Consider the following 13,151-nt stretch of genomic DNA (forward strand, 5'->3'; position numbering starts at 1 on the left):
TGGGAAAAATTAAGTTGATATATGCACATTGACCTCTTCCTGAAAGGATTATGTGCATGTTTTCCATGAGGCCTGCTTAATGTGCACAGCTGTCAGTTGTTATGCACTCAGTGTACATTTCTTTTAAGACAGATAGCCCTAACAGCCCCAGAATGTTCTCTATAGCCATAGTGAAGACAGTTCAGTGTCAGTCAACAGTTTGGTGTCAATCAGGAAAGAAAAACAGAAAACTGAGGGGGGTGGGGAGGGTGGCAGTGGTACATCCTGGTTTGAGAGGATAGCTGGCTAGAACCCTGAACAACAGTGCTTCTGTTAGAAGGTGAGGATATCCTGCAACTTTTTGTTGTAGATCCTATGGCACTATCTTGGGGAATGGGCTCTTAAGTTAAATCATGCCTATAAAGCTGCATTAGCCACAGGGAGAGATGAGCAGGTACCATACTGGATAAAAGACTGGATCTGTAGCTGATGCAAACCATTTCAATCTCACACTGGCAAAGGGATAACACCCTCACACGCGAGAAAGCACTATGGAATTGTGTCCCATATGATGATCTCTTTAGATTTCACAGTGAATGGATTGGATGATGCTATGAGTCTGAATGATTGTCATAACTTGGAATGGACCGATTTCCCATAGGTCCACCACAGCTCCCCCTGCCGCCTTTACCTCTCCACATCATGTGATGTGGCCCAACAGCTTTAAGTCACCTGAAGCCATTTGTCCCACAGGCACCTTTCTGCAGTGCACCTCTCCTTTGAGTTAAAGGTTGATGGATGGATGTCCACTGTTGGATAGAGAGCTATTAAACACCATGTGTGTGGCCATAAATAATCTCAAGCGCTAGACTGTATTCTTCTTGTAAAAAAATTGCTAGATATCTAGCCTGTTTGGAAAATAGACTTGTATCACTTTGAATGGCTGTGAGATAAGAGCTTAAAGGTGAAAATATGTCAAGAGCATTAAAAAGAGAAACACATCATTTTAACAATGCTTTAATAGGCACAAAATGGTTTCATAAAGATAATGCAAACGGGGAAATAAAATGCATGTCTACATTCTCAAGAGTAGTAACCAAAGTTGGCAAAATGGAGCTGAGACTAATTAACCACGTTTATAGATTTTGGGGGAGAGGATTTGCAGTTGTTGTGCGCAGACAGATATGAACTGACCTCCCTGGCAAGGAAAGAAGCAGGAAATTGGGGTAGAGAGGAGGAAATGTTGAAAGCTACAGCTATGCCAGTATTTTGTTTTCTGTTTTTGTCTTGGAGGGATGCCGTTGTTGGAGGTTCCTGGTCTGTGACTTCATTTCATTCTAATTTGCTGAAATGAAAAGAAGAGAAATCTGCTTTATAGGTTGAACATTCCTGTTTCAACTGTCTGGAAGCTGTATAGGGCTTGGGAGGAATTTCATTGGTTATGGATAAGTTGGGGGTTATCCTTGGTCTTGTCTGGATGGCTTCCTGCTTGGGTTGTCAACTAAGGGATGGAGACGCAAACAGTGACATTGCATCCTTTTTTGGCACCTGGGGAGCATCTGTGTGTGCACCAGGCAGGACCAGGGGTTGGGCATGGAGGGTGAACATCATCATTCTGCAGTATTGATGGGAGGAGTGAGAAAGATACTGGTGTGTTTACATAGTAGTGTTTTCCACACAAAAATGGTGGAGAATATTCTAAGAAAACCATGCAAGATGGCCTTTTTATAGTGGATGGGATGAGAAAGGGAAAAAACCTCAGAAAAGTATCTACTGCGAAATTTCTGATTAGCTTTACATTATTCGCACACACTGGGCTCCTCCTGGCATCCCCCCCCCCCCCCCGTTGCAACTGAATGGGAGGGAGTAAAAGTTTGATGTTTCATAGTGGGGGATGGGCCACACATGAGAATATTTTACTCAAACGTGCTACTTACGGTAGAAACACCATTTTGAATTCTTGATAGCATTGCTGAAACAGCAGCTTCTTTTTAAACATGTACTTCTAGGTATTCCAGGGTATCCACAGTCTCTTCTCCGACTGGGAGGTACGTTACAGTTGCCTATTCAATAAGTAAAGTTGAGAATTCTTAATTAATTGAGGAATAGTTTAATTTATATTCAGGTCAACAATAGCCATGAAGATTTCCAAGCAAAAGAGAAATAGGATGCAGCCTGATCATCAAAGTCCTTCAAAATTCCAAATGTAACTCAGTATTCTGTTTTACTGAAAGCTGTTTGTAGGTACACATGGAAAATAAGTATATGCTCAGTGGCAACCTTTACCTTCAAAGAGTGAAGTCAATTACACACACAGCGAAACCTCAGCTCTGCCATTAACTTTAGTCTATTGGTTGCCCAAGAGCTATGGGAGAGGAACTCCCAAGGGTGATTTTTCAAGACTGCAGGAAGCTGGATGTCTTCAGATCTTAAGAACTTGGAGTTGTGTGATGCCTCTGAGCAGAGACAAACAACCTCCCTGAACCAAATGAGCCTCTTTATATATGTTCTGGAAGCTTTCTCTGGCCTTGTCTCTAGTTTTTTTGTCATTGTTGTTATGTTAGGAAGTTGTCACATATCTAAAAGGTTTCACTGAGCTAAGCAAATAAATGGGCAGAAAATACAAAGGCTTATTTCTCTCTCTGAAAGTTGTGACCCATCAAGATGAATGGAGAACACCAGGCATTGTATTGTGGCCTGCTAGGTGCTCAACATCTGCAAGTATATAGCACAAGCAGGAAGTTTACCGCATCTCTGATGGATCACCATATGTGGTTGGTATTTGACTTGGTGACCAACAGGATGCTCAGGCATGGTCTTAACTTTTTCCCACAGCACGCCATTACATTTTGCCTCCTGAAGCAGACCTCAGGTGCTCCACCATGAACCTGGCTAGGGTCATCAAGTTGTTTGTTTATTTATTTATTTATTTATTTATTTATTTATTTATTTATTTATTTATTTGTCTTGTTGAACATTCATATATCAGTTCATGCCTTCATCTATTTCCTACATAAAGCCAGTCACTCCATCTTTCTGTATAGCAAAGTCAACCCTGACTTGAAAGTCCTCCTCTGGTCATTTGGCTTATCAGCCATGACTCTTGTAACCTTTTGTACAGGGGCAAATGAGTAGCCATACAGAGGCGGGGAACCCTTGGTCCATGGGCCAGTGAGTCCCACCAGGTGTTCCCATTTGAGCCTTGAGCCTATGTGGGTGAAGCTACACCCACCTGCACTCCTCCTGATGTCATCAGCTGATTGTCAGATCTTCAGAAGCCCCGTTCAATGGGTTGAGAAAAATTGGGCAAAAAAAGGTCATCTGAATTCTTAATGGTGTCAGATGATATCATTATCACATCACCTGATGGGGAGGGGGGAGATAACAATCTGACTTGCTGATCTAGAAGGGTCTGTAGCCCAAAGGAAATTGCAGAGTATGACCCATTGATATCAACAGATTGTAGACATGTATGTAGACATGCATTGGATTGTGCTGAAAGACGATAATAGACTGGATCCCCTCGGAATCAACCACCAACACAATTCAGGCCACCTGCCTTTTGGCCACCTGCCTTTGGAAGCAGTTGAAATCAGTGGTCAGTAACTAGGTTGTCCAGGGAGCCAAACACTGGCCCCTTCCCACTGCTGCTAGCCTGCTTTTTATGCACTGTAAAAAAATATGCCATCTAATCATGTTTTTCTAAATTTATGGCATGGTTCCCCCTCCCCCCTTCTAGGAACAGGGTCACAGCTGTAGAATAAACTAGTATCAGCTATTAAATAGTTTTATAAAAAGTGAAAATAATTTAAATTGGTGACTTACGTTTTTGTCCTTTGCCCCCACGGCCTCCTCGGCCACCTCTGCCACTGCGGCCACCTCCACCACGGCCACCCCTGGCATCTGCGAAACTGGCGAATCCTAAGACCAGGACAATGGCCAGGAGCCAGAACCACTTGAAGTTCATTTCTATCTGAAATGTTCACCAAATCTTCAAACCTGTTGAAAGATTCCAGATGAAAGTTGTGACCCAGTAGAGTTTTAATATACTTCCTTTTCAATGAAGAAAGGTATAACAAATGGAGGCTTTCAGGCTGGGATGGTAAATCATGAGTTCAGAATAGGTGACATTTAACATTTATATTATAACACTTTCTAGCGTCCAAAGCACTTCACATGCATTCTGTAGCTGTTATCATGGCATCAATCCTCTAAAACAAACTATTATCTCTGACATTGCAGGGAAAACAGGTAGAAGGAGAAGGAAACAGGTAGAAATCCAAGATCAATGTTTCTGAAAGGGAAGATCAACTGTGATATTAAAATTTATCAACAGGCTCAAAAATGTAAGTGGCTGAATCTTATCTGCACAGATATCAAAGCAAGTGTGACATATTTAGAAAGCTCCCTGCTTGATTCAAGACAGTTGAGATCTGAATAACCTGGCTCTAGGAGGCTCTTTCTGCAGACCAAAGTTCACTGCAAAACTGGCTCATGGAAATCAAAATATTGCAACAACATTCATGTGCATATGTATACACACACACACCAGTTAAAGATGGATGAATGTGTCAATTTCAGTGTCTCTCAATTTCTCATGTTTACAATCTCAGATTCAGTTTGCTGTACTGCAGTATCAGCTTTGAATATTTTATTTAAGTTTGTGTGAAAATTGATTAGCATTTCTCCTAACAGACTTTTTTTTTGTATGCCTCGCATACACATTTTTGCAGACAATATTCCCTAACACTGCATTTTAGTTTGCTATTTTTACCAATATTTGCATCTTTATGCCCCTTTTGTGTATATTCTGTACACCTTCTTTTGGTAGAGGAACCATTCCACAATATTCATAGGAATTTAAAAGGAAAGGCACATTTCAGTTTCTGTATTGTTTTGAGGGGTGGTAAATTGATAAAACTTGCATTAAAATGAAAATCAAACCAAATCCCTTGCCCCCGCAATCCCTGGATCCACTTGACTTACCCCACCTGAATGAGTTGTTGAACAGCTCAATGACAAACAGCAGTTGAACCAGCTATAAATAGTTGGACCAATCCCAACTGCTTCCAGCCCCAAAAGGCAAGAACCGGATGTTGAACTGCGGAAGCAGTGCAAGTAAAGAGACTTTTGTGGCAACCTTTCCATTGATTTCGTAACCTTCTGTGTCTAAAATCCACCTGCTCTGTGGTTACAAGGACATTTCTTACCTAAATGAGACTTAGGACATTTTAACTGACCACTGCTTTCTTTACCTGCAACTTCCTCATGCAAGGAAGAACACGACTTTAGCAGATGCATTGGCTTAGCTATTCTCCACATTTGAGCTAGTTTTAAAAGGAAGTAGCTCTACAACATCAATGTTTTAATACCTACTTGAGAAGGCTTTTGATGCTGTTGGGCCAAGGTTTATATTTTAGACTGGGCATTTTTTTAAAGTCTAGAATATTTTCCCTAGTTACTACAAGTAACAGAATGCATGTATGTATTTATTATATTTATTAGTTGCTTTGCATGTCAAAGTGCCTCAGGGCGATCTACATAACATAAATAAGAAATAACAGTGAATATTAAACCCAAATATAGAAACAGCCATAATACAAACCTCAAGACCTCATCCATATGGAACAAATCCTACCCACCTCACTTAGAAAAAGGGCCACAGACATAATTAATTACCCTCCCAATATGGTATTTGACAGTCTATAATTCATCCATCTACTTTGATATGTCACTGAATTATTTTTTTCCTGTTACTGTTTCGTGGTTCACTCTGTTTTTGTGGTAATGGTTTGGTTTCATAGAAGGTATGGTTCATGTAAAGTAAGGAGGGGGTTGAGGAAGCAATATCAGTGGGTTCTATTTCAGAGAAGTTTGAAACTCTGTAATGGAGATGTGCTCCTTCTGGGCCTCAGGACAATGGGAATATGAACATGTCCTCTTGTCTGATTATAACTAAGTGTTTCTTATTTAATTTTTTTCCTCCCAAATGAGAAAAAGCAGCTTCTATCGCAAGGGGAGTACTTAACCAGTTAATACCCAACATGGAGCAACTGACTCACACGTATGCCGAGTGCATTGAAAATGATAAAGACAAGTAAGTAGCAAACTTCCCTGTTGTATGCAGAACCTTTGTATTCCAGCTACAGAGGGGGATGGGCTAGATGACTGTCAGAGTCCCCTTCAACTCTGCAATGCTATGATTCCAGAAATAAAGTGATGCTTCAAGCAGCCTAATGCTTTAAAAAGAGGCAGATGTTGGCTGCATTAATATATACAGAAAAAAGTCCCACAAAATCAATAATTAAAGTTTATTATAACCTTTTATTGCTTTGAAAAGATGCCAAGCACTAATATTGTGAGCAGTGGGAGACAAAATATGTCATTAATTGTGTTATTGTGGGAATGCAAAGGCAAAGCAAAGTGTCGTGGAAGTCAGAATTACAAGAGCACAATGTGCATGATGACATGTTTTCCTTTTTGAATTGTTCCATTGGCAGAGATGCTCCTTGTGCAAATGTCCATTTCTGAAGCTTTGTTTTAACATTCTGAAAAGGCAATAAAAACAAAAAGTATAAGAACTGGGGTAGTTTAGCTCTCCCTTGTCCACCTCCATCAAATCAAGTGACAGCAGGGGTAATGTTCCGTGGTAGCTGTCTTTAATATTCTGCCCCCCAAAAATATGTTGTACTCAGTTACGCATGCTTATACAGACCATGGGCCTAATCATTTGCTCCCCTCATGCAAGAGAGGAAGCAGGGGCACTCTGCCTGACCACACCCATCACATTCCTGTTGGTCTATTGCTGCATCCCTCCATGTGTTTGGGCTGACCCTTTGCAGCAGACAGCCTGCTTGACTTGTGTGGGCTTCCTGTGTGGTGTAGAATCTTAGAGGATCAGGGTTCTAGATCATTTAAAATTGCTGTACAAGTACAAAGGCTCCCTGCTGAAGACATCCAGCCCAAATGCATGGAAGGCTGCAGGGATAAGCCATCCGTAAGCAACAATGGGTGGGACCAACAAGACTGTCCCTATCCTCACCCCAGGACTAGAATTACTGCCCTCCCTGCTCATACTAATGGAGTTGCATGAGGGATAGTAACCAAATTTGGGGAAGGGTGTATGCAGTTATTCTAAAGCTTTTCGCATCAGATTTCTTTCCATTTGAACTTGTCCTGTGCTGCAGATTGCTTGCATGCTCACGCTGAAAGGCATTTACTATTGACTGGTAGTATAGTCTCCTGAAGATATAATGTGCAACTAAATACAAGTAGTAGCACGTGCCTCAGTACAAAATTTTGTTCCATTTGTGCAAAGGGGGGAAATATGTTTGTTACATTACCTTCTGCTACCTCAACATGGAAGAAACACCATGGAACTGCGGGGGGACGGGACTCAAAACAGCATCCTCTCTCTTCACATGCAGCAGCAGAGATTCCTGGGTATCCACAATTCTTCCTGACTTTCACCTCTGAAGGACATACCTTTTTATCTGTTTTGAATAGTTACCTGAAGATTAGTGGATCAAGGTCACAGTGTTGCTCGTAGTCTTTGTCTAGCTGATGTTGCTTTTGCCCTTGCTTTTCTGTTTTATTTGAGCTCAAGATACATGAACTATTTTGTGATTATATATATATATATACACACACACACACACACACACACACACACACACACACACACATTTATATATATATAAATGTCCAGTAGCACCTTAGAGACCAACTAAGTTTGTTCTTGGTATAAGCTTTTGTGTGCATGCAGAAGTGTGCATGCACATGAAAGCTTATACCAAGAACAAACTTAGTTGGTCTCTAAGGTGCTACTAGACAATTTATTGTCTAGAGCTCAGGCTCTGGCATGAAGTCTAACATCAGGCAGGGTTCCAGTGACGGAGAAACAGTGGTTTTTCATATTTCCTTGGACAGTTACTATGTTTGCCTATAAGACAAGACTAACTGAATGCCTGATAGCAGAATTCCATCCCTCTGACCTGTATATCATTTTTAATATCTCAGAAAAGCCAGGTATACTTCAGAAAAATACATTACATTTTGGGGGGCTCGGAGCAAAGCACCAGGGCACTCCTGCAACTTCAGAACTGAAGCAGCACCCAGCATCCCGGCATTGCTGGGGAGTGATTCCAGGAGGTCCACAGTTAACTCTTGCTTTGGGATCAACGTGACATCGGCATTCCGCTGTTGAGAACAGAAATCATGGTTAGCTCTTTCCTCATGAGAACATGGTAGTCTCTGGCAGGTCTCATTGACCTTTCAGTGGGAACTTCCTTCTGTTCAGATATTTGCCTAAATGTAGCCCTCAGTTGAATACCCAATGGCTAAAAGAGGGGAGTGGCACAGGTATGCATGCAAACCCCAGCCCTGTGAGCGCTGGGTTGAGCAGGAAAATCTCTGGAGCTGAGCTGGCCTTCGTGAAGACAAGACTCGCCCCCCCCCCCCCTCTGCCCCAATTTTCAGTCCCTGCAGGTTCAGGCTCAGTGGCTGTGAGGGCTCATGAATTTCCTATCTAATAAAAATGCAAATCCTTTGTTTAGATCTCCTCTCATAATAGTGATGCCAGGGGTTTAGCCTGTTGCAATCAAACAACACATGTTTCCAGTAATCTTAGAACACTTTATTATTTCATTATTCTTTTTATTTATTACATTTGTACATTGCCGTATACACACAGGTCTCAGGGTGGTTCACAACATAAAATTGCAATCTAAAACCACAAAATACATAATAAAAACAAAAACCCAATAATCACCCCCTCCCCAACACATTTTAAAAGGGCACCTTTGTGAACTTGTGTGTGATAGGTAATTTCCCTGCAGGTAATTCCTGTGGGATTTGGGGTTATATTTTATCCCTCTCTCTTAGGTACCAAATCATAAGCAGGACCTGTATGGGACAGCTCTTGTACCTTTGGCAATACCCCTCTAAGGAGGCAAATTGCTAGGTATTTTAAAGATTCTGAATGCAGGTTCATGATGCACATTTGCATTATGTACATATCCTAATGTATATGTAGAGATGCAATTTTAGATCTATGAGAAAATGAAGGTGCTAGGTGACTCAGGTCTCATTGGCAATATGCTTTTGCTGTATTCCCAGCAGCCCTGTAAGTTAAGTTTTTTTTAGAAAAGAAAAGGCACAGGAGATCTAAGACAGTGCAAACAGCTCAGGGCCTAGTTCCCCCTGGGTCACTCCTAAGAACACCACTGCCCTTAACCCCTGTTTTTGGAATGCTGTTGTAAGTGGGCATTATTTTGTTACCCTTAGGGGAGCTAAGGCTTGTGGATTTCACTAATGGTCTGCAACCTTTCCCTCCTGCAATTTGAGCTCTCGGACGTGGCTGGTTACACTTTCTCAGTGACTTGGCTTAGCTTCAACTGTAAAGGTCATTGCTGATATCACTGAAATGAATTGAAATTTTTCTATTGCCCATGCAGCGGAATGTAACCCTTTACTTCCTTATGGGACAGGGGGAGAAACCTTCCATATTTTATAGCTGTTACTCAGTTTGATGTGCACTCTTACAAAATATATCTAATTGGTTAAGGGACTTTGTTGTGCTTCTCTTAATGTTGATAAGAAGTTGGCCTTAATGTTTCTCAACAGCAGGGGCAAGTTCATCCAATTCCGAATATTGGCAACATATGCCTTCATTCCATTAATGCACTATAAGGAAGGATAATCTAAACAGCTCTTAAGGTACTTACGTGGAGGTTTCTTATCATCAGCCAATGCACCAAGTCCTAAAATTAAAATGAGTGAAAGTATCCAGACCCCCTTCTGCTCCATGGTAGCTTCCAGCTCTTGGTAAGCAAGCTTTAAAATCAAGGAAAGTACCTCACAGTCCCTATGGGCCTTATTTTATACCGCAATTAATGTTTGTGTTCAGCAGTCTGATAACAAGTTTTCAGCCATGCTCCACCTCAAGTATCTCTCTTCATTTGATTAGAAAATGTATCTAAGGGGTTTTGCATACGTGTGTGTGTGTGTGCGTTTGGCAACATATGAGGTGGTGCTACCTGGGTGGTAAGAATCAAATGAAAGTAGATAAATGATATTGGTCAGGCACTGTTGATTACCTCAGAGGAGACATTAGTCAGCATTCCAAACATCTGAGCAGCTTCACATGGGCAACTATTTTAGAAAGTTAAATAGACATGCATAAAAGGAAGTGTTGCTTTTTAGCCATAGTTTGTATTTCTGCATCAGATTTAGACCAGTACAAATAGCAATATTCAGCCCTAAATCAAAATTCATATGAAGTTTTTGTGATCAAGGCAATTCTTCGGGACTACTTACATTCAGCCATGAAATTATCCAGGTTTTCATAGTATTATGTTTTAAAAATAATAAAGATGCTAGAATAATGTTTAACATTATGAAAAAATCAGAATATGATTTTAAGTTTCAGAATTTCGACCCTCGTCAAACTTTTTTCTTTCTTTACTCAAGTTCTATCTTTTGTTGATTCATTTTAAGGCAATAGGGTAAAATGCCAACTTGCTAAACATTTCTCTTCATTCGCTTCTTTGTTTGCTCCTGAATGTTCACTCTGCTGTGTAGTTCCATTGCTCCTGAATTCCAGTTTAATTAGAGAATTTCTGAAATTGGTTCTAGAACTGGAACACAAACAGTTTTCTGCGGCTATCTATTCCTTCAATTTATTTACATTCTTACTGATGCACATGTAGGCTTTGCTTATGTGCGGCAAAAAAACTGCAGTCTGGATGTGATCGTGCGCAGAACTGCACAAGAATTCTTTTTATACCAATTGTGGGGTTTTTTTTACAGATGCCCAAATGCACTCTGTCTCCTACACATTAAAGGTAGAAACAGAAAGAAGGAAGGAAGGTTGTGGTTGTGGGGGATGAATCAAAGGGACTAAAGGGCACAGCAGAAGCCCCAGGCACTTCCCTTGTCCCTTCTCCCAGTCCATCTGTCCTTTCTCCTTCCCATTCTTTTGCTTCCTTCTCTCATACTGGCACAACCACTCTGTCTGTCTGTCTGTCTGTCTGCCATCTACAATCATACCTCGGGAGTCAAACGGAATCCGTTCCAGAAATCTGTTCAACTTCCAAAATGTTTGGAACCCAAAGCACGGCTTCCGATTGGCTGCAGGAACCTCCTGCAGCCAATCGGAAGCTATGGAATCCGCGTCGGACATTCGGGTTCCAAAAGAACATTCACAAACCGGAACACTCACTTCCAGGTTTGCAGTGTTTGAGAACTAAGCTGTTCGAAAACCAAGGTACGACTGTATTTCATCTCTTTCCATTTCCTTTCTCCCCCTCTGACCCTGGCTATTGCCTCACTCTCTAACCAACCTCTGCTCCCATGTTCTGCATACGTTGGGATTTGCCAGGCTCAGTCCATCCAAAAAGCTATATGACTGCAGCTGGGGGGTAGGCTGTACCACCAATGCCCCCCCCCCAGTCAGACTGAAACCCCAGTGTAAACTCTGGGACTGCAGTCCACAGTTCGAGAAATACTGTATAAAATATATTTCAATGGAAAAAATGAAGATCTTTGCTCCTCGACTGGCAACAGGGCAGAAAATATCTGTGATTTGTGTCATAGCTCTGATACGCTATCAGTGGAGGTCACTGCTGTAGTCAATTGTTAACTATTCCTCTTATCTTTGAGTTGGCACTTTGTATGCCTACACACCCCTTAGCATGTGAGGACTGCGCAACGGAGGTCACTGGATTTTGTAACTGTGTATGTAAATACACATCTGGTAGCTCCAACAAACAGTTTAATCTGATATGGGCTTTGATACGTTGTTTGAAACAGCTGCAACATAGAGCTGGTAACTCCTTACAAAAGTGATTATCTTTGTTACAACAGCTCCATTACATTTTTTTTCAACACTGTTTCAGTTAGAAAACAAGAGTTTGGGAGGATGTCCTCCTTAGAGCTGGTTTTCAGGCATAACGAGAAAGCTCAGTGTGCCATCTCTTTCCCTTTATGATTCCCTCTCCTTTCTTTTTTTATGGGGGCATATGTAGAAGGTGCTCTGTCCCCTAACTTTCAGGCTTCCTTTCAATGTAGTAATGATATCTATGACCAATATCTTGCTATCTGAGTGGCTTTGGACATTGGAGAAGAAGTGTTGTTAGCTAGATGTGCCTTTCAGCTGACACCATGCAGCACTTCTTGAAACAGTTGAAGGGGAACTTGCACAGGGAAAGTTGTGCAAGAATTAGCTTCATCTGTCTACAGCCCATGACATTTCCCCTGGACAACTTCTCCTTCAGATGTATGCGAGGATCATTGACAGTTGGATGTCAAAATGTCTTCATTGGTGGCACTTCTGAAGGTTACCTTCAGAAGGAATAGCTATTTCAGATGGCAAGGAATCTTTTTTAGTTCCTATAGACAACTCTCAAGCGAGCAGATTCCAGTGGCAGACAGTGTCCGAGAGAACAATGGGTGGAGTAACAGATGTGAATGTCTCTTACCTTTGTAGGCTACATTCCAACCAGCAAAATGTCAGAGGGTTCTGTTGCTATTTGCATATCTAACGAGGGTAAATTCAAGCTGCCATTCCAACCACCACCACACCCAGCACCAAACATGTGTTCGGAAGACGAGCGTGTAGGAATTTACATGCTCAGTCGCATGTGTACAGCTCACTGCTACATGTGAGGTTGTGTGGATTGATATATTAATCCAATGCTAGTGCTAGACAGAATGTCAGTTTTCTGAGAGTTAGAATCCCACTTTCTCTAAGAATACTTTTGTGCCTCTGAACCACCTTATTCTTGGCTATTAGCAACACTGGGAGATGGGTGTGGGATCTGCTATCTGACTAAAAATTGGCTCCTGGTCATATAACCCCATGAGAGTTTGCTGGAAGATGAGGCCTAACCTTCGCAGCCCACCATAGGTTGTTGAGGACTCAGCCCGCAGATATCTGCATATTTGTATCCTTCCACCGCTCTACCACCACCCCCAGCTTATATTTTTGACAATTCCATTGTTTCATCTATTTTTAAGCAGTTGTGGAAACAGGGTGTCTGGGGAAGAGATTGCACAACAAACTCCATATATGTCTATTTGATCCTCATTCCAAATGTATTAATTTACTTGCGTGAACTGGCTGATGCTGGGCTAATCTTAGTCTCTAGAGCCTCCCACCGATCTGTTATTTA

At 41.5% G+C, this 13,151-nt stretch overlaps 1 protein-coding gene across 1 annotated transcript; it reads right to left on the minus strand.

Moving 5' to 3' along the window:
- Positions 1-6,283: 6,283 nt before the first annotated feature.
- Positions 6,284-9,852, minus strand: LOC307215619 (trefoil factor 3-like). The gene is made up of 4 exons (XM_079975003.1): positions 9,705-9,852; positions 8,032-8,178; positions 7,323-7,472; positions 6,284-6,527 (listed from the first exon to the last, which is right to left on the minus strand). The coding sequence occupies exons 1-4, from the start codon at positions 9,784-9,786 to the stop codon at positions 6,520-6,522; spliced, it is 387 nt and encodes a 128-aa protein (XP_079831129.1). The 5' UTR covers positions 9,787-9,852; the 3' UTR covers positions 6,284-6,519.
- Positions 9,853-13,151: the final 3,299 nt, after the last annotated feature.

The sequence above is a fragment of the Podarcis cretensis genome, assembly GCF_951804945.1.
Source record: "Podarcis cretensis genome assembly, chromosome: 4".
In the NCBI taxonomy this organism is placed as follows: domain Eukaryota; kingdom Metazoa; phylum Chordata; class Lepidosauria; order Squamata; family Lacertidae; genus Podarcis; species Podarcis cretensis.